The sequence below is a fragment of the Macaca fascicularis genome, chromosome 18 (genome assembly GCF_037993035.2).
Source record: "Macaca fascicularis isolate 582-1 chromosome 18, T2T-MFA8v1.1".
In the NCBI taxonomy this organism is placed as follows: Eukaryota; Metazoa; Chordata; class Mammalia; order Primates; family Cercopithecidae; genus Macaca; species Macaca fascicularis.
This window is the reverse complement of record NC_088392.1, coordinates 54,960,792-54,985,255: the sequence shown is the minus strand read 5'-3', so window position 1 is coordinate 54,985,255 and position 24,464 is coordinate 54,960,792. Positions and strand designations below refer to the sequence as shown.

Below are 24,464 nucleotides of genomic sequence, written 5' to 3'. Positions count from 1 at the left end.
ATCCACGACTGTAACACTGTTAGAAACTACCATGAGCAAGATGGAAGGGATCCAGGGCAGGCTAAAAGTGTGCTATGTGCCCCCAAAATCAGATGTGGTGAAACAGAGATGTAATTGGAGTATATGAAATTTTAAGGGACATAAGTAAGAAGCAAACGTGTTAAAATCAAAATATAAAATCAGCTGAGAAAATGGGAGAACTAGATTTTAGGACAAGCAACGCCTCCAGGAGTCACTTGAAAGTAAAAGCAAAACAAGGTTTCTGGAAAAACCTCTTTTCCAAGTTTTCTTGCCTTTATCCATGCATATACCTCTATAAACAGAGGCTGTGGTATACCAAGATATGGGATTAGCAATGTGTGTCCCAGCTCTCCATGACCTCATGCAAAGCACTGCTTGAGTTCAGTCTCCTCGTCTGTACATAGGCGTAAATATGCTCATTATATATGTCAGTGCTGCCTGTTATTAGCATCCACTGAGACAGTAAAATGTCTGAAAGTACTGCATAAACCAGCAATTACAAAATGGCAGCCTGCAGACCAAATTTGTCCCCCAGAAATGTTTTGTTGAGCCCTACAGTGTTTTCAATTCTTTATTAGATGTCAGGACTTACAAATCAGATGGTGTTCCTTGAAAGTCTGGATTTTCATCTTATCTTAAAAGACTGACCAGATCAGATGCATATTCCTTCTGACAGCAGGCAGCTGGAGTGGAGGCATTCCTCTGCTGCTTCGGACAGGGCAAGCATGTGGCGCTTTGCCACAACCCTTACCCTGGCCCACCTCCCTCCCTTGGGTTACTTCCCTGCCCCTTTCAGCCTTTGAGTTAGTGATCCCTGGCAGACTGCTAAATCTCCATGCACATGTTATTATTTATATGTGCACTAACTTCTCCAGTCTTGTTCCATTTCTTTCTAGAGAACATTAGTAACTTGTGTTCCTTGCCTACATATACTATATATAACCTTTGTGGATCCATCATAGGAAAGATACCGTCCACACATTAATTCTAGTTCCTTTGTAAATCTCTTCATAACCACATATTAAGAATAGTATGATTAGCTGAATAAATCATGATTAGTAAAATGACACTTGGTTAGAAATGAGATAGAAAGGTCATTTACTTGGGTCAATGTTTTTCTGTATAATTCCTGATCAATTAATATACATAGCAAAGCAATAACTGAAATTCACAACTGGCTCAGATAAGTTTCTACCATTTACCAATATATAAAGTATATGCCAGAAAAGGAAGTCTTATGTAATGAAGTCAGAAGAAAATTTTGAACCACAAGTCAGTGCTGCCATATGCCAGAATTAGCTATCGAAAGTCATTTAGAATCTAAAATGTAGGACCTCAAAATTTCTTGTTAGCTACACAAGTCATTCTTTGCTGAAAAGAGGTGTGAATTAAAATGCATAGACAGCTTTATAAAAGCAAAACCTTTACAAAAGTTAATCTTTCCTACAGTTAGGTTTATGGACATTAAAAAGCAGGACAAGATTCTCTGCATCTGGCTTAGGCAACAGTTGCCATTTTTAAAAGCTTTGAATTCTTCGGTAGAAAGATTAGTTGTGATTTAAAAAAAATTTTTTTAAAACAATAAAAATTGGTGTGGAGGGCCGGGTGTGGTGGCTCATGCCTGTAATCCCAGCACTTTGGGAGGCCAAGGTGGGCAGATCACGAGGTCAGGAGATTGAGACCATCCTGGCTAACACGGTGAAACCCCATCTGTACTAAAAATACAAAAAATTAGCCAGGTGTGGTGGTGGGCACCCGTAGTCCCAGCTACTTGAGAGGCTGAGGCAGGAGAATGGCGTGAACCCAGGAGGCGAAGCTTGCAGTGAGCTGAGCTTGCACCACTGCACTCCAACCTGGGTGATAGAGTGAGACTCTACCTCAAAAAAAAAAATTGGTCTGGAGGAACTTCCAAAATGTACTGTAAGGCAAAGAAAGCAAGACACAGACAAGTGTACATAATCTGACCCCATTTTTGTAAAACGACACCAAATAAATCCTTGACTGAATATAAACACACACACACACACATATATATATATGGTATGATATGATTAATGATATCTATATTTATCTGAGAATGGAGACAGCTATGACTGCATGTATACCAGTTGTTAAAGCTGATTGCATTACTGAAAATGATAGGCTGGAGTGGTGTGAAGGTAGAAGAAGCAAATCAAAGAATATACATGAATACGTGAATTCATCAATCTAAAATTACATGTGTGAATAAAGAAATACATAAAAGTTTGCTGATTAGAAGAATCAGAAAAGCAAGTCTTACTATGACTTTAAAACTGTATTTTTATTTATTTATTTTTGTGAGATGGAATCTCGCTCTGTCACCCGGGCTGGAATGCAGTGGCATGACCTCAGCTCACTGCAACCTCCACCTCAGGCTCAAGCGATTCTCCTGCCTCAGCCCCTCTAGTAGCTAGGATTACAGGTGTGTGCCATCAGGCCCAACGAATTTTTGAATTTTCAGTAAAGGTGGGGTTTCCCCATGTTGGCCAGACTGGTCTCGAACTCCTGACCACAAGTGATCAGCCCGCCTCAGCCTCCCAAATTGCTGGTATTACAGGCGTGAGCCACCACGCCTGGCCTAAAACTGTATTTTTAACTGTATATTACAGTAATTGAACAGTAACTCTAGAGAACGCACCCTCTCAACAGTGCAACGTCTTTTAAAGCCACCTATAATGAAAGAATAGGTACCATGGGGATAGTGTGGCAAAAATAAAATCACTTCCCAAAGATAGTCAGAAAACTGAAAAATCATTTTTCCTACCTTTTGTGTATTTGCCTGCCAGAGAATTCTGTTCTGTCTTCCACCTCGCAGATGTGCTCCGGATCCACAGAAAAGTTGGTCCATAGGAGAAGAATGGCAATTGCATTTTATGTATTTGCTTTCTTTGTTTTGATAGAAATAGTTCCCTCCTCCTTGTGTGCATATCTCGTGACTCCTGCCTTCCCAAACACATAGGTTCACATTCTCAATATGAAATCTTCCAAACTACTTATTTTACAGCAGCCAACTCAGCAGAGAAGTGCTCCTGACATCTCTTTCACCATCGATGCGAATAAGCAGCAAAGGCAGCTGATTGCTGAGCTAGAAAACAAGAACAGGTGAGGCTTTGTAGACGTGCTGGCTTGTTCGATCCACGTGCGCATTCATTAATAACCTATGGTCGTGCTTTAAAGTTTCAGGGCTTTACACCCTGTATGCATACTCAAGGGAAGACATCTACAGTCAGTGATGCTCACTTCTGAAAAGCTGGTCTTTAGATCTTTAGAACTTCAGAAGCTTCATGAGAAAACTGCGTGTGCGTGTGTGTGTATAGTTCTGAGATGTCAATGCAATTAGTGTTGCCCCTCTAGACGGTCTCACTTCCCTTTTGCTGACATACTTAATTTTGTTCAAGAGCTTCTAGTGCAGGAGGAGCCTCCTGCGTACTTGGTAGAAGGTGTCTCTACCACCCAGAAACAGGTAGGAAGCTCGCCGGAGACGTCCTGGAGGGACCCTGAGCTAAAGAGGCATCTGGAGAGACACCACCATCACCCAGTTACTCTATCCAGACATGCAAAGATCTCCACCTGCAGCCCATCAGCAGGTTCTTCCTCTATTCAACACAGATTGACTCACAGTCTGCCTCCACGGCATACACCCCAAACATTGTCCAGCTCATCTCCACCACCAGCCAGTTCAGCCTGTCCTTTTCAAAAACATCAGTCTTATGTTAGTTATTCCAGGTTTAAACCCTCTAATGTGTTCCCATCACACTTCAGTTAAATCCCACTCCTCTTACCGTGACCTGCAAGGTCCTACCGGACCTGATTCCCTCCTGCCATTCCAGCCTCAGCTCACCTTGCCCAGCACACTTCCGCCTCCCATGTCTTCCTCCTGTCTGACAGCCTTTGAACTTGTCATTCCCTCAGCCTAGAAAGCTCTTCCTCCGGGTCTCCGTGTGAATGGCTCCTTCTCATCACTGAGGTCTCAGCTCATATATCACCTCCTAAAAGACCACCTGTCTCATCCTGCCCACTCGCCCCAGCCCAGAAACTAGTCTCAATTACATCCCCCTGTGTGGGGGGGGAGGGCGGTGGGGGGTGTCACTTATCAGCGTCTGAAATAACCGTGTGTGTTTCTTTGTTTATTGTCTGTCTTCCCTGACTGAAACGGAAGTTCTTTGAGAACAGAGTCCATGGCTAAATGGTCCCTGGAGCCCAGAACCAGGCCTGGCAATTGTAGGAGCTCAGTAGACATACATTGAATGAGAAAATGATGAACAGCTGAGTTAAATCTCAAACTTGGTGCTGAGGAAACCTAACGTGGAACAATTTGTACTAGGTTGGTGCAAACGTAATTGTGGTTTTTGCCATTATGTTTAATTACTTTTAATGGCAAAAAGCGCAATTAACGTTTGCACCAACCTAACACATTCTAGTAACATGTTTCTTGAAATGGCACTAAAACATTTCCACGCTTAATCCCATTCTTAAACACTGATGTGACATTTGAGGTCAAACTAGTGGAGTAAAGGAGGAGGTTGTGATAATTATTTCATGCCTGTAAAGTTTAACCTGAGAATTTGGGGATAAATGATCAAAGTATTCTTTAAAGTTCTCAAGAAAGAATAAAAAGGAAGGTGCAAACTCTAGTTGGCACATTTTCATTTTTTTTCTAGTAAGGAAAGCTTTTGGCTTAGTTGTCTTGAGACCTGGTTGTCATCATTAGGAAACCGCAAATTAGGATAGAAATAGCTTCATAAATGTGACACCATGACTCCATCACCTTTGAAACTACTGCTCTACTCTGACCCCCGGGGAGATGTGCTCACATCAGAGCTGGAATAAAAAAATAAAAAAATTAAATTTAAAAAAAGTGTGTCACATGTGATCCCTCTCAATGTAGCAAATAATAGGAGGAAAGAATTAAGAAGGGAAAGAGTAGACACATAGTGAAGAATTAGAAAAAAATAGCCATACAAATTGGAAGTTGTTCAGGATAGTCACAAGTCCGTAAAATTACCTATTCTATTTTCTATAACATTTATTGTATCTACTATGTGCAAGTAATTGTGCCAAGTCAGAAACAAGCATTGAGAGTGGGAGCCAAGGTTTCAAATGAGCAAAGGCACTTAAAATAAGGTAGGAGAAAGAACCCACAGAAAGGAAAAGGGTAGTTGGGGGATGCAAGTAAAAGTGGGGACAGGCAGGCATTGGAGAAAGTGTATGAGCTGAGCTGGCAGGCAGAGGGCTCAAGGCAAACAATGTAAAAGAACCATTGGACTTTGTGGTTCATAGAAAGCTTGTGTGAGTATTGATGACATTGATGGCAATGGGGCGTAGGAGAATGGAGGGGCCATCCTCAAATATACTGATACTTTACATCAATTCGGGCTGGAAATATCATGGCAAGAAAAAGCAAAATAAACCAGTTTTAAATTATTGACAATTAGACTTAATCCAAAGTTTCGGCTTTTTTGGAACAAAATATTATGGTTGATAACCTCAGCAAATGTTAGAATTGGAATGTAAAACAGTTTTGTTTTATTTTGGGTTTTTTTTTTTTTCAGTCCACAAAGTAAACCAATAATATATGGTGGGAAAGCTTTATTTAAAATGACTCAGAATTAACAGATGTCAGTAAGTCAGTCAGTGTCCCAGAATAAGGCAACAGAAAGAGCTAAAGAAGAGAGGCGGAAAGAAGTGATAAAAACAACCATTGTATCTGCTATTGGAAGGCTATGCCAGCTTGAGGCCTGAATGAACACCAGAATTGAGACCATTTTCTGAAGAAGGACTTAACTTTCTATGTAGTCCGTTCATTTGGAGTTTCTACCAGACATCATTCCGTAATCCCTTCTCCATCCCTTAGTCCCTTTTCTCTAAGACATATTATGATTGCTAACGAGCATGGAGCCATCCAGTGGGGAAGGGACCACAGCTGGTATTAATAATATATGCTCACAGCTTCCAGGTGGCAGCAGTAAGAAACCTGGGCCTTTGTTTTGGGGTGTTGAAGCGAGAGTAAGGACAACTTTAAAATACATTTAAAGTACATGTGTACAAATATAGCTTCGTTTCGTCCTCAGAACAACTATTTAATGTAGGCAGATTGACTATTATCATCCCCATTCTACAGATAAAAATTTAAATGTGAGGTGTTATTTCTACTCTTTTTCCCCAACATGACCCACTTCACCATCATTGTGGTCTAGGTTGTGTAGGGCAAACTTCATGGGGAAGGTGAGTTTTTAGGACATTTCAGGACAGTGAAATTTTGCAGTGAAAGTTCGGAGATAGAATTCCAGGTAAAAATACAGACTTTGAGAAAAGCAACAAGACACTTGCCAGGCTAGCACTGAGGAATCGAATAAAGAATAAAATGAAAACGTCAGTATATGAAGCTTGTATACCAGACCAAAGAATTTTAATTCTATCCTGTCATGATGGACAGCAGTGGTCAGGCAAGTGACAGAATGTCCGCATGTTTATGGCCAAGTAATCAGCTCACTAAATATGCAGGTTGCATTTACAAGGGGTTGACCAGAAGCTGGTGGGAAGTGATGAGGAACTATGTTAGATAAGTGGTCCCAGAAATAAAAATAAAGGAACCCAAAAAGGAGATGATTAGACAAAAGGCAAAATAGTGCTGAAATGTTAATTTACAAGATTCTATTACTCATTTCTAAACTTCCCACTAGGGATTCCAGATTTTCCAACGACAACCTTCACACAACTCAGATTTTACTAGCAATCCTCTTTTCTTTCACTCTCTTGTTGTTTCCTTCCTCCTATTCATCTGTCCCAATACAAAGAGAAGGGATAAAACGTCAAGGTCAAAAGGGGCGTTGTGGGATATCAAAAGGAGGTTAACCCTGACCACAGTTTTCACAAGCTGCAGCAGCAGGCCTACATCCCTTCTTAGAAAGAAAAGACTAACAGAAATTCACAAGCTCAAGAATATCTTATCTCGGTTGCGGTGTTAATTAACCTACTCTGCCACTTCTTCAGAGCACTTTGTTTTCCCTTCTGATACTCTGCTTCCACTCAGGCATGGGGATAACACATTTGAGGGGAAAGCAGGACTTCTTTTGAGGAAATACCCCAGGGATATCTGCCTCCATATGGGTCTGTTTCTGATACCAGAACCAGCAGGAAGCACCATGAAGGCCCCCAACAACCCTGGTCATGCCTTAATATCACTCTTGTTGCTTGTTTCCTGAACACTTTTGGATCACACTCTCTAAATCCATGTCTTTAAGAACTAGAGAGAGAAAAAAGAAACAGGAGTGAGAAGCAGAAAGAGAGATACGTTCTGTCCCTGAGTTCTTTTGTGGGTTCCAGAGCTCCCCCAACCCATCTCTGATGAGCAGCAAGTGCATCCTGAGCTCATCTCTCTGAGTCAGCAGCCTGGTGCTCTCTAGACATCCCAGAGCCAAAAGCTCCTTCAGGTAATACTACTGCACCGTGGAAACCCACCCAGAGAACCCATGTCTCTAAGGTGACAACCCAATAATCAGGTCTGTGAATTTAAGGGGAGGATGGAGTTCCTCACTTCATTTAATGACTCTGTCTACCCCAGGTAATCACAGACATTGCAGCAATGATCTTTAGAAGATAATGGTCCCTTATAGCACCTTTGGTGGAGTCAATCAGTTAGTATTAGGAGTACCAGGAATCTTCAAATTGTATTGTATAAGTCACAGCCTGTCGTGGCTAGACCTGGCAAAGCAGGTACCAGAAGACTGAGGCAGGCTGATATATGTGGACTTTCGGGCTAGCCAGCCTGGATTCACATCACCTCTACCATCTCCTTGTTATTGAACTCGGGGAAATCTTTTAACTGGTCTGTGCCTGGGTTCTCTCATTCATTAAACAGAGATAATAATGGTACCTATATATAATAGAACTGTTACAGAATGAAATAAAATAATATTAAAGCAGACAGCAGAGTTCCCAGGTACAGACTAACTACTTGATGCATGTTACATATCTCTTCTTATTTTTTCTTACCAGAGCTGCTGCTCTCTTTTCCTTCCTTGGACTACATGGCTGTGTCATGTTTCTGTCTTTAGAATCAACAAAGAGAATAGCAGGAGTCATAGAATATCAGGGTGTTAGCCCTGGAGGAAATCTTGGAAATCCCACTGCGCTGATTTTCCGGCTGAGCTCTATGGTATCCTGAGGGCTCTGCAGGGGCACCTGGGAGGGCAGAGCAGATCCCAGCAACACAGGGACTTTCTTTAACCCCAGCAGCACCCCTCCCCTTAAACTGTCTGACATATTGGGTATCCATGGCATATTTCTTTTTAAAGAAAGGATTTCTCCATGGAATCTCAAAGAGGAGAAAAAAAAAAGATTGAAAACCACTGAATTACAGTTCCATCTTCTCACCACACCCACGAAAGGTATAATGACTCACTAGTCATTAGCCTCCTGATTCTGGGGGTTTTGTGAAGCAAGCAGTTTTAAATCAGCCTCCCAAAATGGAAAGCCACTTCCTTGTCCACCAAGTTCACCTTCCATTCGCAGTACTTTGCTCTATCTTACTGGCTCCTATGCCTTTGGTTGAGTAGGAAACTGACACCCCCAGCTCCCAAGAATACATGACTTAGAACACTGCTTAATGGCTTCTGACTCGCTCAGGGATAATTTGCCTTGCCAGGTCACATAACCTTTATGGCTAGCCTAATGCTCACCCAAATGCAGGGAAGCCCGGGCTCTGACATCAATAGTTGACTGACACATCTCACCTCCGACAGAGGTCACACCAATCGGACTCTATGTCACAGACTCAATTACAGTGAATCTTTTTAAAAGCACTTTCCTTCTAAGGTGGACTTCCCTGGGATCCATTGTTAAGGCTGAGAGATTTAAGAAAAAAAAAAAAAGAGAAAGAATTTTGTCTAACTCAGGTTTTCTCAGATAAATTCAATATGAGAAGTCCCTTCTTGGTGAGAGAATGAGGTTACTTAGTTTTGTGAAATGAGCCCCATTTATCCTTATTTTCCCTTCAGGCTCCTTTTACTTGGTAGCTGCAGGTACTTCATGGTGGCAGAGTGTGATCGTAAATAACAGGAAGATGCACTTTTGTCTCTTAAGCAGCACACTCTTCAAAGTTGGACGCATTACCACTGCATTACATTACTTGCTAGAGAGATGACTGGGTCCTGGTGATTTAACTCAACCACATGCTGCAGAAGCTTCAAGGTTTGGATGTACTGGAAATGAAGTCAATCTTCCCGTCACCCACAGCACCCACCTAGCTGTAGTCAGCGCCTCTTAAATACACTGGAATCTGTTGGTTAGGGAAGGTCGGTTCTGCTCCTAAACATAGGATGATCCCTTCTCCCTTTGTTCTGGTGGCCTTGATCTGCTCCGACGTGAGTGTCCTGAAAGCTAACTAACCTTGGTTTCTCACCTTCCTCCTCTCTCCCAAGAGAAATCTTACAGGAGATCCAGAGACTTCGACTAGAGCATGAACAAGCTTCTCAGCCCACGCCAGAGAAGGCACAGCAAAACCCCACCCTGCTGGCAGAACTCCGGCTCCTCAGGTGAGAGAGCACCCACCTCATCTCAGGGAATATACATGCGTGAGATCTTTGAGAAAGTCTAGCAGTGTCTAGCCAGAAAACGGTCCTCAGCTACCTTAGCTGCTGACATTTGTTGTTGTTTTTTTGGGTTTTTTTTGTTTTTGTTTTTGTTTGGTTTTTTTTTTTTTTTTTTTCATAGCACACACCTAATTGCTGATACCTGGGGGATTTAGAGGGAAGCTGCTTCTATTTTGTTCTTTCATTTGGTACAGGGAAAAGCAGTGTTTGTTTTGTTTTTGTTTTTTTTGAGACTGAGTTTCGCTGTTGTTGCCCAGGCTGGAGTGCAATGGCGCAATCTCTGCTCACTGCAACCTCCGCCTTCCAGGTACAAGCAATTCTCCTGTCTCAGCCTCCCAAGTAGCTAGGATTACAGGCATGCGCCACCACACCCAGCTAATTTTTTTGTATTTAGTAGAGACGGGGTTTCACCATATTAGGCTGGTCTCGAACTCCTGACCTCAGTTGATCCACCCGCCTCAGCCTCCCCAAGTGCTAAGATTAAAGGCATGTGCCACCACACCCGGCCAACAGTGTTCTTTAGATCAAAAACAGCATGTCTCACTAGGAACAATTTGAACTCAGCACTTTTTAGAAATAACTGGTTAAATAAACATCACAAGTTTTTAAATGTAAACATTTACTCCAACTCTAAAAGGAGTCTGATTTTTTCTCAGTCTTGGTCTCTAATATCTTTATATTCAGATCTTTAGTGTTAGGCATCATACCTTCTTGTACTGTAAATGAACGTAAAAGCCTAGTCTTGTTTAGCCTGTCGTCATAAAATACTTGAGTTAGAAGGGACTGTAGAAGTCATCTTGTTACCTGTGAAGGGTCTTGACTACGAAGTTGTCCAGGGTCTTGGCATTTTGAATAAAGAACTGGACAGAACGCACAAACGAAGCAAAAAAAGAATGAAGCAACGAAAGCACAGATTTATTGAAACGAAGTAGGAGCCAGCTCCTGTAAGCGGTTCAAGAGTAGGAGCCAGCTCCTGTAAGCGGTTCAAGAGCCCTGGTTACAGAGTTTTCTGGGGTTTAAATACCCTATAGAGGTTTCCCATTAGTTACTTGGGTACACCCTGTGTAAATGAGGACTTGGCCCAGGACCACTGTGATTGCTTGCAGGAGGCGACCAATCAGAGGCTGAAGTGAAGTTGCAAAATTACATCCTATGCAAACATTTGATTGGTTGCAGGAGGGGACCAATCAGAGGTACTTGCCATTATTCATCTGCCTCACCGTACAAAGGGAGTAGCCTCTGATCCTTTTGTTACTTGGGTGTGGAAAGGTGAGGTTTTCCTTTTCATTCAGTTCTAGGAAGTCAGTATAAATCGGCCTTAGTTTCGCTGCCTCCAGACCCTATTCTTCTGCCTCAATCAGATTCTGCCGCTGCATTTCAGTGCACTTCTCAGAGTCAGAAGCTAGGGAGTAGCAGGCCTTAGAAAAGAAATGTGGTTTCTCCTACTACTCCCACGCTGCAAAATGAAAGTCTTGCTGTGGGTTCCATTTCAGACTAGCTTCATACCATGCCTTGAATAAGGCTGGTATTCCAGTGTATTTATGTGGCAAACAACACGAAACTAAATTCAAAGACATTCCCTCATGTAAGTATCATACTGATCTTTCACAAGGCACCTGTAGTTGGAAAGTATTGATTACATTCCTTTTTTTTTTTTTTTTTCTTGAGACGGAGTCTCGCTGTGTTGCCCCGGTTGGAGTGCAGTGGCGCGATCTCGGCTCACTGCAACCTCCACCCCTCCAGGTTTAAGCAATTATCTGCCTCAGCCTCGGGAGTAGCTGAGTAGCTGGGATTACAGGCGCGTGCCACCACGCCCGCCTAATTTTTTTTTGTGTGTATATATATATATATATATACATTTTATATATTGTATATATATATACTATATATATATATACATATTTTTTTTTTTTTTTAGTAGAGACTGGGTTTCACCATCTTGGCCAGGCTGGTCTTGAACTCCTGACCTCGTGATCCACCTGCCTCGGCCTCCCAAAGTGCTGGGATTACAGGCGTGAGCCACTGCGCCCGGCGCATTCTTTTCATCTTTCAGTTTGGGTGCCAAGTATGTTTCAGGTATATCTATAACTCTGAGTCACACTTTTTATAGTAAGTACAAATGCCTCTTCGCAGAAACCCTTGTCAGAATTAGTCCCGTTTTCTTCTGCCATACAAAAAGACGAAATGAAGCAGGTTCTTTATGACTATGGATTTTACCAAGTTCCTGTTGGTTGCGTGGATGTTTCCGGGGGCTCTATCTTTGCTCTGCTCTTCAGACTCTGTAACACCTAAGCACAGCAGAGCTTTGTTTTTCATTAATGGATACTTTCATTTTTATCTTAAAACCACAATGAACGCTCTAAACGATCATGTTTCCCTTTCCCTTTTCACTTTCGCCACAAGAAAACTGAAAGCTGAGTCACAGCCAGAACTGACAATGAATAGGAATGACAGGCATTTCTGTGCGCTCATCTGACACTTTGCTGCATACTAACTCTACATACACTGTCTCATATAATTGCTATAACAAACCTAGGAGATAGGCAGTATTATGCTACTCCTTTAATAGATAAGGAAACTGAGATTCACAGAAGTCACATAGAAGTTGCAGATATCATACCTTTCACTTAGTGTATATATTTATGTATTTATATATGATATATAACAAGAGAAATTTTTTCTTAAAAATTTTGTATAATTGTATGTAATTTATGTATATATTTTCTAAGAAAAAAATTATCTTGTATGACCATGATACCATCTTCAATTCAGGAAAGTTAATGTTGATATATTGTATTCAATATAAACCCATATTAAAATTTTGACAATTGTTCTAACACTGTTCTAAAAGAAAGTAGGTTTTAACGGCCGGGCACGGTGGCTCCCACCTGTAATCCCAGCGCTTCGGGAGGCCGAGGCGGGCGGATCACACCTACAGTTTTAGAAGGTTGCTTTAACCCTCTTCCCAAAGTGCTTCTGTGGCCAAAGGGCAAAAATTACAGAACAGTATCAAGAAGAGAACTGGAAAGAAATCAGAAACATTATCTGCTCTTGTGCCAAGGACTACTGTGGATGTACCTGGAACACCATACACAGATAAGGTCAAAAAAAAAAAAAAAAGAGAGAGAAAGAACACCTCCTGGATTTGTCACTGAGGAATATGCTTGAATGGGGCAAGACTTGAAATTCGAATGCTTCAACCCAGGAAGACAAAGACTCAAATAAGATACCATTAAAGCATATAAAATTACAATGTTTCTCATCCTCTGGATTCAGAAAAGAAGCAATTTTAAAGGAAATTTAAAGAAGGATTGCTTCAAGAGTAAGCAGTTCTTACTCTTGTAAGGATTGCTTGTAAGTGGCAATAATAGTTAAAAATATAAATTTAAATATATTTTATAATTACAAAGTTAAAAATATAAATTTATTCAAAAAGAATTGAGAAATGTTTATAACTTTTAAATTCGTAATTCATTATAGAAGAAGCCTGTAAGAAAGTAAATTAGAAATGACCCCCACTGCTTTGGGAGGCAGAGGCAGGAGGAGCTCTTGAAGCCAGGAGTTCAAGACAAGCCTGGGCAACATAGTGAGAAACTACATCAAAAAAAAAAAAAAAATTAGTCAGGCATGGTGGCACATGCCTGTAGTATCAGCTACTTATGAGGCCGATGGCAGAAGATTGCTTGAACCCAGGAGACTGAGGTTACAATCAGCTATGATTATGCCACTGCACTCCAGCGTAGGCAACAGAGTGAGACCTTGTCTCTAAAAAAAAATAGAAAAAAATAGAAAAGTATCATTTATATCACTAACCTGTCCTCCCACAAAATATCTTTCCATTGAATGAGTCATTGACCTAGCTCACGGTGACATTTTTATATCATCAGTTTTTCATTGCAGAGTTCTTGTCATAGTTTCATTTAATATGATCTCTATCATTGGGACTAGCCATATCCATTTATACATTAATACATACATGTTTAAAGCCTCTATGCAGTTTTAGTATATAAGTATGAATGTTTCAAACTCAGACAGAAATCTTTGGGGCAATGGGAAAATTATATGTATTACTTATTCAGTAATAATCATTCAGTAATAGATTTGGAATTTATTTGAAAAGTATACATATATTTCAGAAGTGTGAACCATTAACATTCCTCATCATACTGTTTCATTTCTTTCCCCCTTTAAAGATATTTTTGGTACCTCTTAGTGTCAATATAAATGATAGTATAGATTGTCCTTAGTTGTTTTCATTCTTGCTGACAGTTTAATAAGAGGTCTGTAAAACAAAACAAAATAAGCATGAACCTTATATATCATCTTCACTTGCTGAACAAGTATGTAGAAATGCCTTTATTTGGACTTCACTTTATGAAATCAAACTGAAAACCAAAAATTTTAATGGATTGTATCTATATGCTATTAATATCTCACCTCTGAGAGACACCTCAATGGGTGCTGAAGATTTCAAATGTACTTTTCTAAATCATATTTCCAAATACTAAGGTATCAATATTTTCTGTGAATTTGCAAAAGGGTTCTTAGATTTGGAGAATCTAGAGGATTTGCCTTTTTCAGTGACAATTTGGCTTCTGTTTGTTTCAAGGGACCCCATGGCCCATCACAGGGCCCACTACATAGTAAGCATTCAGAAAATATGTCATTCAATGGTTGATTAATTCAGGGTAGAAAGGTCTAAAGGAAGCGAAATGTCTAAAAGGACTTTAATTCTGATGTAGTGTGACTGCTAACAACTAAAAGAAACACCTCCAGCTATCATTGTTCATTCATTTGATAACAGTTCCCTGCCTGGTAACTGTGTCAGAGACCCAGAGATGCCCTTTCTCTGGTAGTCCACAAGTCCCTCAAGAATGGGAATGTGATTAGCCCAGAGAGTTGCATGCCGCTTCTGATGTCAGCTGCTTCTTTCTTAGACAGCGCAAAGATGAGCTGGAACAGAGAATGTCTGCTCTCCAGGAGAGCCGGAGAGAGCTCATGGTCCAGTTGGAGGGTCTCATGAAGCTGCTAAAGGTAAGACCTGCCAAATAAATTTTTCCTAAGCTTATTTTCCGTGTCATCTGTGAACATTTTTGCACATAATGTGCAATGGTTTTTCCAATCGCTGTATGTGATTTCCCTCAACATGTTGTTTCAAACTCAGATGTAAAACAATTTCTTAGACCAGTGTAGTAGTAGCTGTCAGTAATAGAACACATTCTTATCCATTTCCTGAAACCAGACTGCTGAGGGCCTTCATGGGGCAACTTCTTCTTGGCTTACTTCCAGTTTCTTTATGTCTGCAAGTAATAGAACTGGATTTATTTAGAAATATTTTATATTTAGTAGCTTTCAGCAATTCTGATTAAATTAAGAGGAGTGACTGTTAATATCAGTAAAATATTTTATTCCATTAGTGTGCTTTATCAGTAAGTCACATGATTTCTAGTGATCTCAAATGCAAACTCTATGAGAGAATATCTCCTTTCTCTTCTGCAAGTAAAGTGTTTAATAAGATGATTTATACAAGTCTTCTGTAGAGTGCTGTAATCTATTTTTCCCATTGGGAAGTGGCATTCTTCTTTTAGTAAAGCCTTATTCCCTTCTTTAGTATACATTAAATTGCATTTCAAGTCAAAGGCAGGCAAATTATGGCCACATGTCTATAGTCAGCCCATGTGATCAGTGCCACGTGATCATCCTGCCTGACATAAACAAGCAAGAACCAGTATGGATTGGAACTGTGACATGCCAAAGGCAGGAAATGAAACTTCTGATAGGAGAATGACGAAGGGAAGACCCTAGGGCAGCTCATTTGCGAGACAGGGTCTCCCAGCTTTCAGTCCATGGATGTCCCACAGCCCCAGCACACCAACATTTGTTGTTTTTATTTTGTCTGTCCTTTCTTTCTCTCTTTTTTTTTTTGTTTGTCTACCTTTCTCTTTTCTTCCCTCTTTTCCTTCATTTTTTTTTGTTTCTTTCTTGGTTTCTCCCTCTTTCCTTCTTTCTTTTATTTTTTAACAAATATTTTTTGAAAGCTCCTTTGTCCCAGCCACTGTTCTTGTAATCTTTCTTTTGTTTTCCTTACTCTATTTTATTCCTTAGTCAACTTTTCCCTCCATCAGTATCCTCTTTAGCGATTGGTATTGGGAATACTTTATCTTTACTCAACAAAATTGACTTTTCAGTAAATTAGATTTTTGTTTATCTATCTTGGGCAAAATAAGACTAGACAATTCATAACCTGCTGCTGCTTCTGGCCTGTTAATCTTATTTGATAACCCCCCCCCCAAAAAACTCTCTCTGCATCCCTTTCTAAATATACCAAATGAAAAGGACTGAACCCATCTCTCCCCTCAGTGAATGACAGGAAGCTTTGAAAACTGCCCCCTATGTTCCTCCTGCTTCTGTCATCATAGCTATGACTCTTTCCCTATGAGTTAGAAGTCTATTCCCCACCAGCCATCTTGGTATCAACCTAGCCTAACGGAGCACCGCCTTTTATCCAGATGTACACATGTCAGGACAGAGAGATGGACTGTGTTGAAAAATAGTTGTACATGCAGAGAAAAGAGATGGGCCTGTAGTCTCAAGTAACCAAGTAGACTTGGAGTGATAGTCACTGAGGTGGCAGAGGCCTGGACCTGCCATCAAAGCTGTGTTGATGTTTCCCCATCTTGCATTCCTTCACACTGTATACATGCTCTTTTTGGAACCCTGGGTAATCTAACTGTTATTGATTCAATCTTTCTGTAGGAAGAAGAACTGAAGCAGGGAGTAAGTTATGTCCCCTACTGCAGGTCTTAACTAACAGTGGAGGGGCCTGCCGACCTGCGGTTTTCTCATTGCTTTTGCTCTAATGTATGTTCATGCTTCAGTTTGGAAAGAGAAAAAAGTCATACTAATTTGCTTCTTTTTCAATGTAGTGCTTGAATTGAGATATATAAATTTAGCATTTTTATAACTATCACTACTATCAGCATCAAAAGAAGAACTATGACATCTTTTAGAAAAGGGACCGAATCGTCATTTCTTGGAAACATTGTAGATCCCCAGAGGTATAAGTTTCAAACCAGTCTTATGCTTTTCAAGTTGTTGATCAGACCCTTCTCTTAATAGAGAGACACTCAACACAGTCACTAGAGATACACTGAGGTTCATGTCATCCCCAAACCTGCAGCACTCAGACGCTAACCTCTACACCCCCTCACGCCGTGAGTGTTCAATTCGGTTTCATTTTACTGAAAACCTGTGAAACCTCTTTTTATAAAAATCAGGCAATTAAATCCCTTTTCACCACACAATTATTGAGCCTTGTTCCCCGTGGCTCACCAAAATGCGCTCAATCTTGCGAGGGAAAGACTGTACTCCGTAACTGACTGTTCACTACCCATCTTTTTGGCTCTTCCCCAAAACAGAATGCTTACTGTTGGTTGACAATAATCTATTTTTAAAAGGAACTCCCAGCTTTTTCCTTAGCACCAGGAGCCTTTCTGCTCGGGGAGATGAGAGGGTCATTACATACTTTGTTTTTTGGGGTTTGTTTTTTTTTTTTTTTTTCTTTTGTCTGGAAATAGGGGCATTCGCATTTCCAGTTTTTCTAAACTGGAGCTGTCTGAACCTGTGGTCAGGCTCAAGAGCCAGCAGGGGGAGCAGCATACTCAAGGAAAAAAAATCAAATCACATTAAATTAAATCAAAGCAAAATAAAAGCAGCTTTAATTTCAAGTGCATGTACTATGCTGTGTATGACAATATATCCCACTCACTAGCATTATTTAAAAGTTTCACATTATTTCCATGGATCAATTAGAACCACAGCCTGTCCAATTTCAACATATCTTTTATTTCTTCTGTATGCTCTTTTCTATTATTCATTATGTGTGTTTGTGTGTAACAAAGAATGTTTGGAAAATGCTGGACACATTTTTACCCTTCATTCCCATGGTCTGTAAAAAAGGAAAGTGTAAAATCAATCTGTAATGTCAGACAATAAAGATAATGTATTACATTATTTTGTATTTTGTGAAAAAAATTACTTTACTAAATTAAAGTCAAATTTTACGGAAGACAGTCCCCCTGGGTGAAGGACACATAACACTTACAGCCTGTATAATTGCCCATGAATGTATACATGGGGTATTGCTATTGTATTTCCAATACACTTAGATCATGGTAAAGAAAAATGCCTTCTTCATGATACTTCTCTGCAAATGGCTTCTTTCCTTTCCTGTCTCTTACTTAGTATGTGCATAGAAAAAGGAAGTAAGGTTCAATTATAACCTCCCTCCTCCTAGCAGAGACAGAGGGCATCATCCGTCATCATCAGCCTTGCTTTAGCCATTTCCCTTGGGGATACCTTCCTGGCCATTTCCCAGGCAGCACAATCTTGAAAGGCTCCTGTGGACCAGGAAGTTCATAAACAGATGGATGCACAGAGCCAAACTGCGGCAGTGCCCCCAAGGTGGCACCACTGCCCCTCACCTTCCAGTTCCTCTCCACCAAGCCCCTCCGCAGCTTCTGCATCTCGGGGGGCCAACGGCGGGTACTGCGGTGTAGGTACCTAAGGACCAGGGGCCCACATCACCCAGATGTCAGCAATACATCGTCTAGGTGGTGACAGAGTTTGCCTATTTCACTCATTTATCTTTTTGCTTTTATACACAAGCCTCTTTTCAAAAAGGACCTGAGGCAGCTTACAACAAAAGATATAAACAGTGACTTCATAAAATTGAAATAGAAAAATCAAAAACTAAAGAAAAGAAAATGCGAATATGCTAATCTTAAGGGACAAGGATGTTACTCTGCACGTTCAGGCAATGAAGCAAACAAAAGAAAATATCGGTGGTTTTATCAGTACAGAAATACCACTTCTCAGGGGAACAAAATTTCTGTTGGCATAAAATATGAAAGAAAGTCTTCACTGGGAGCTTTATAGGAGTATTGGACAATAAAAAAGGAAAGAAGCAGTCATAGATTTCATGTGGCTGTTTCTTATACTGACCTCAGTCAAAATTAAAAGCAGAACCTTATCAATCCCAGCCCTAGAGAGGCGGTTCTGCAAAGAAATAAACAAATGCAGTCCAAATATAGACTTCTCATGGTAAAACATGATCTAAGGAGAGAATTTAGAGGTTTTAGACTGGCATCTGCTTCTAAATTCTGTTTTTATTTATGATTGTTTCTCCCCTTTGGGGACATTATCTTTGTAAAACCAAACTTAGAACACCCCCACACAACAAATTGTACTTGATTTAATAACCTCTACTTGCTTTATCATAAGTCTGTGTGGTTCAATGTAGTGTTTTATTATACTGGCATATATAATTTCTACTTCATTCTTTCTTGTTAGAGGTAATGCATGAATTTATCCCTCTCGAGGATAGAACATGAATTAAAAAAAATAGTGCCTGTAATATAATTGATGATTATGATATCACAAGCAATAAATTTTTTTTTACAAAACTTGAATTGAAGTTATCCTACCCTCTTTCTTCTTTGTGTATCTTTAAGATTTATTGAAGGAACCATAAAAGGAACACTCATAAAACGTTTAATAATGAAGGCAGCTGGGGTATAATTGCAGTACCAATATGTTCCAGTTTCTGGTACACTTCCAGTTCCAAATATTATGTACCAGTCTAAAACTGAGTAGCCTGACTTTGATTCCACAAAGTAAGGTCTCAATATTCGTTTTCTTAGCAAAGTTACCAGAATTAGACCTGAATTACAGTGGTCCCAGAGTTTTGCTCACATCTATAAGCTTAACTTACATGGTCATTAATTTCAAACTATTGATAATCCATGGCTAATAGGATTATTGTATAGATTTTAATAGATACTGGATGTGAAAGCACTTTGTAAACTCTTATATGTCAGCTATAAGTATGAATGTATGTATATAGGTATACATACGCATAGGTATATACAAACTTTTCAAATTTGATCCATATTTTACACATACCCACATATACATACACACACCCAGACACACATTCACTTCTCTTCCTTACAGTTCATTAACAGTGTCTCCATCAGGGAAAGAAATTTGAAAATGACTTTTAATTTGTTTTTTACATGTAATTGCTTTTAACAGTAGAAAAAAAGAGTCATTTTTATGTTAGACAAAGTGACAGACAAGTTCAGTAAGTTTATATTTTCCTATTTCTGGTAACATCAGATATGATCCTAGATATACTAATATCTACAGAGTGTGGCTTTCACCAAAATTTGAGTAGGTATATTAAACAGCTAATACAGTGAAGGGCTGCCAGTAACAGATATTCTATATGAGTGCAGTGAAACATCTGATATTTTTTCTGAAAGTTTTATCTATAATAAACATTTTTGTTTAAGAGAGGTGATTAGTACAGGGTGCATATTTTAGTCAAGGATAAAACTAAGTTTAGGTTAATTTGCAGAACTTTTTTTCAGACTTACAATAAGGATTCATTTTTTTAAACTACATTTTAAACTTTGGGATCAAACTGTTTCTTATTTGGGAAGATAATGTCTATACATTGGTATTATGTTAAGTAATACAATTGTTCTAATTTGGTGGGGAAAAAAAGTCAAGCATCATTCCAAATTCCATCTCCTACCCTTATTCTCTTCTCTGTTTATAACTGGATGGTCCAATTAAGTCAGGAAATTGTAGTCATCAGGTTTCTACTTCTTCCAAACACTTTGTGGAATACTAGCAGGCCAGCAATAACCAGCTTGGGCCTCACTTTCCTGGCTTTTCCTCGCTCATCCTCTCTGGTGGGTATTCAATGCAGGCATGAACCAGTCAAAAGTGAGGGAGAGGGATAATTCACCTCATAAATGATCAACTGCAATATAAAGATGGTCATCTAGTGTTCAAAAACATACCCTCCCAGACTCACTCTTTTTAAAAGTAAGTATTGATTATTATAATTAATTCTAAATAAGTAAATAATATTTCTCTGCTTAAAAGCCTTGGAAGATGACTCTCTGGTTCACAATAAAGTCTACCCTGGAGGTCCCCAGACCTGCCCGTCTCCCTTTTCTAGCCTCATTTCTCTCTACATCCAGCAGCCAGCCTGACACCAGAGCCACACAATGGTGTCAGGCCTTCCCACCCTCTCCACAATACGTCTCAGATTTCCCATGCCTTGCTCCCGCTATTCCAAGGCCCAGGTTGCTCTGCTCTTTTCTTCTCCCCACACTTTCTCATTTCTGCCTGGAAATCTTCACTGTTAAAGCCCAAGTCAAATGATGCCTCCTGCCTGAACAGTCAGAATTAATCACCTCCTGTGTATCCCCACAACACTCTATTCACAATGACTGCTTTAAAAAGGCTGATTATCAAAATTATCATCAATGTGAGGATAGTCAGTGCATTTATATTGGAAGACTAAGGATGAAAACAGGGTTGAATGCTGCTAAACACTGCTTTGCTGCACCTTCCCAGGATGCTAGGTGCAGCCAGGCATGACCAGACTGCACTCTCAGCCAAACTGAGAGGCAGACTCTTCAGGTCTAGCGGGGAGGGGGACATATAATTCTCTGCTCTTTCACCAGGGGGTCCTGATTCAACAATTAGACATTTGCTCCTTTTCATGAAGCATCCTTCATTTCTGATGGTGAATAGAAACCAAAACACTTCCTGGAAAATATCAAAAAATGTATGAATCTTGTCAGACTTTTAAAAATTTGATACAACAGCAAGTTGAGTAGACTTGGAGGATGGTGCATAGAAATTAATTTTTCATTTATTCTCCAGGAAGTGAGCTATTTTAAATTTGCCAAGTGTGATATATGTTTTCCTTCTTCCATAAATCAACTCTCTCCTTGGGAATTTTAGATCTATATATTGATCTGCATGGACCGTTGTCCCTTAAGTCTTTGCTCCATTAATCATTGAGTAATTTCCAGGAAAGGATATTCACAGAGATTATTCACTCTAACTCTTCTACAGTTGTTAGCAGACAACTATGCCTCATGACCAGGCTGGAAGCCACCATTCCACCAAGGCCACTTCCTGTGAAAATGAAACTCAGTGACATCATCACTGATCTGCCCCAATGCCAGGAGGCCACTGCCTTTTCCTAGTGTTCCTACAAGAACAGAACAGAAAGGAAGGCCAGAGAACAGAACAGAAAGGAAGGCCTCACAGTGGGTAGGCACTAGGAAGATGCTATGCATCGAACTGGACAGTGTCCTGACATGGAGAGATGGAGCCGTGATCACCCAGGGTGTCAGTGTCCTACCCCGAAAAGTCTGGTTAAAGGCTGGATGTGACATGGGAGTTGCCAGTTGTGGGAAAGATGCAGCTGATTATTCTCTTCAGCACAGGATCTTCTACCTAAATTCTTCACATAATCATACTGCACAAAATTGCACCAATTAGAGATTCCCTTGGGAAATGGTGGCTATTCATCATTCACACATTGGTGTAATTTAGATTCAGTCAACTGTTTTTCTGTTAACACACAACGAGAGCCAATTATTTTCTTCTTAATGTAGAACCACTAATGGGAGTTTTGAAAAAGAATGCCCACAGAAAGGAGTAGCAAAAGTTGCCTTTGAGAACAGGCACTGAGCAGAGAGAGGTAGGGTGGGGCATGCCTCAGACCCACAGGAATTAGCAGAGGAGCCCAGTGCACTAAGAGATGGGGAGAGGCTCACAGAAAAGGAGGTGGAAGAGCCAGACATATGAGTCTACTTACAAATGCTGCCTAGAGGGAGGAGCCCCCAGCTCCCTGGAGAACCTGGTATAAGAGGTATAATCAAGGCTGGTGTGCACTACAGCCCCGGAACAGACATTAAAGTAGTGAAATAAGGTCCATAGCCCCATATCTCAAATCACTAGATCCAGACATGTTCCAGAATTCAGAATTTATCTAGTTTTGAAAAGCAATATGATGCAGATATCATTATCAGTTGCCTCACATCCATTAAGACCAAATTCATTATGGAATGACCAGTGTTTGCCAGAGCTTTTTTGGCTTTCAAAATTGCAAATAAGAGATTGTAGGCCTGTACTTCTGTACCAATTGATAAACAGTCCAAAGGCCCTCCCACCACCCTGAGCATCCACACACCTTTTCTGTGATCCAGCAACTAAAAGATACTGCCTGGCCCAGTAGCAGGAACCCCTAGGACACTGCTCCAGCACCACAAGGGCACAGGTCTGTGCCCTGCGCCTGTTCCCTCTTCAGGCTGCTGAACCTTTCTACACTAGTGAAGCATAGATGGAAGCATATGATGGCTGGCCACAGTGCCCACAGTCCTTAGAATCAGCATGGTGAAGCCTGGGCTTGGAGTCTAAAGACTAGGGATAATCTCTGGCATTCTCTTGCTCAGAAACCTTGGGTAATCCAGTTATCTCCTCTGAGCCTCAGTTTACTAATATATAAAGTGGAAATAATAATACCTCATATGGTTGTTAAGAGGATTACATGAAGTATGAGGGGCTAAAGTGCTTTACAGACTGCAAATTGCTATTCAAATATAGGATAGTACCACTCCTACCATTGTACTAGGAAAATGAAACAAAACAGTGTATGTAAAAGTGCTTAATACACTGTGAATTACTTACAAAAGTGGAGTTGTATTATTATTGTGAACTTCCCACCATGGAAGACAATCTGGGTCCCCAGGGATGAGAATGTAACCCACACTGATAGCCAAGAGAATCCTACTTCTTAATAACCACTCCGTCCAATTTTCCTTCTCTAGTCCCCACTCCCAGCTGTGATTATTGGTCCCTTAATAAAGAGGACAGAGACAAAAGGCTCAGGAGCCCTGCTAAGGGCCCTGCCTCGAAAAGGAGGTACAAGAGGAACTGCCAAAGTAGGAAGAGCTCAGGGCACTTCATCAGCATCTGTCTCCATTGAGGGACTTTTTGCCAGCCATGGCCATCAAGGTTCCTGCAGCCCAGGGCACTCAGAGCCCCTGGGCTCAGCCCCAGCCCTGCTGCTCTGGCTCTGTCTCCTGATGAAGCAATTATTTTCACCTCTCTGAGTACTGGGCTCCACAACTTCACATTCAGAGTGAGAATGCATGGAGAGAAATCAGTGAGAGTGTATGTGAAAACCCTTTGAACATCATAAAGCTTAACGCAAATGTGAAATTATTTATTATTGGCACGGGAAGGTCAAGGATGTAGTGGTAGCTCAGAAGCAGAAGGTTTCAAGGTAATGGGGCTGAGCTGCCAGAGTTTTCTGGGGAAAACCAGACCCCTCCTTGAGCAGGCCGAGGGAAGCAGGCTGCAAAAGCATCACAACTGGGCAAAGTTCTCTTCCTTGGGCCTGGACAGACCATTACAAGGTACTGTTGAGAGTGAAAGAATGGGACACTCAGCCCATTGGGCACCCCATGAGATATTTTCTGTGCTCTGTTCTGTTTTGCTCCATTTTTAATTCTGGATTTTTCTGTTTATGGCTTTAACAATTGTGTGTGATGCTGAGCCCTGGAGCTAACAGCATGGCATTTTTTCAGGATTGATGTGGTGTGTTTTAACCACAAACCACTGAACCCAAAGCAAATATCTAAATGGAATATTCCAGAGCATTGCTCTGGTCTGGGAGTTTGAATGGGTTAATGATGACTCTCTGGGCCTTGCTGGAGAAGAATTCTCACTCTAGCAACCATAGCAAACAGATTGGGATGGAATTGATGTGAACACCTAATCTGTTGTGTATGCACTCAAGGGTCTCTTTGCATTTTCTTACGCATGTGACTGACTTCTTTTATCAACTAATTATTAAAACAGGGAGAATATTTACAAGGCACCTCATTTAGAGACAAATCCTTAAGATTCGAGGTGTGACAGTCTCAGAATAGTTTCATGCCAAAAACTGTA

At 40.5% G+C, this 24,464-nt stretch overlaps 1 protein-coding gene across 47 annotated transcripts in view; it reads left to right on the top strand.

The window, feature by feature from the left end:
* DTNA (dystrobrevin alpha) overlaps positions 1-24,464 on the top strand; it is a 410,388-nt gene that overhangs the window by 368,506 nt on the left and 17,418 nt on the right. For 29 of the 47 annotated variants that reach the window (XM_074022611.1, XM_065533928.1, XM_045377700.2 and 26 more), the window contains 3 exons: positions 3,047-3,144; positions 9,465-9,578; positions 14,573-14,669. In XM_074022611.1, the coding sequence (XP_073878712.1) occupies positions 3,047-3,144; positions 9,465-9,578; positions 14,573-14,669 (309 nt within the window). Of the gene's footprint in view, positions 1-3,046; positions 3,145-9,464; positions 9,579-14,572; positions 14,670-16,391; positions 17,649-24,464 lie in introns of those variants that run through there. The other 18 variants (XM_074022610.1, XM_074022597.1, XM_074022603.1 and 15 more) reach the window with 2 other exon arrangements.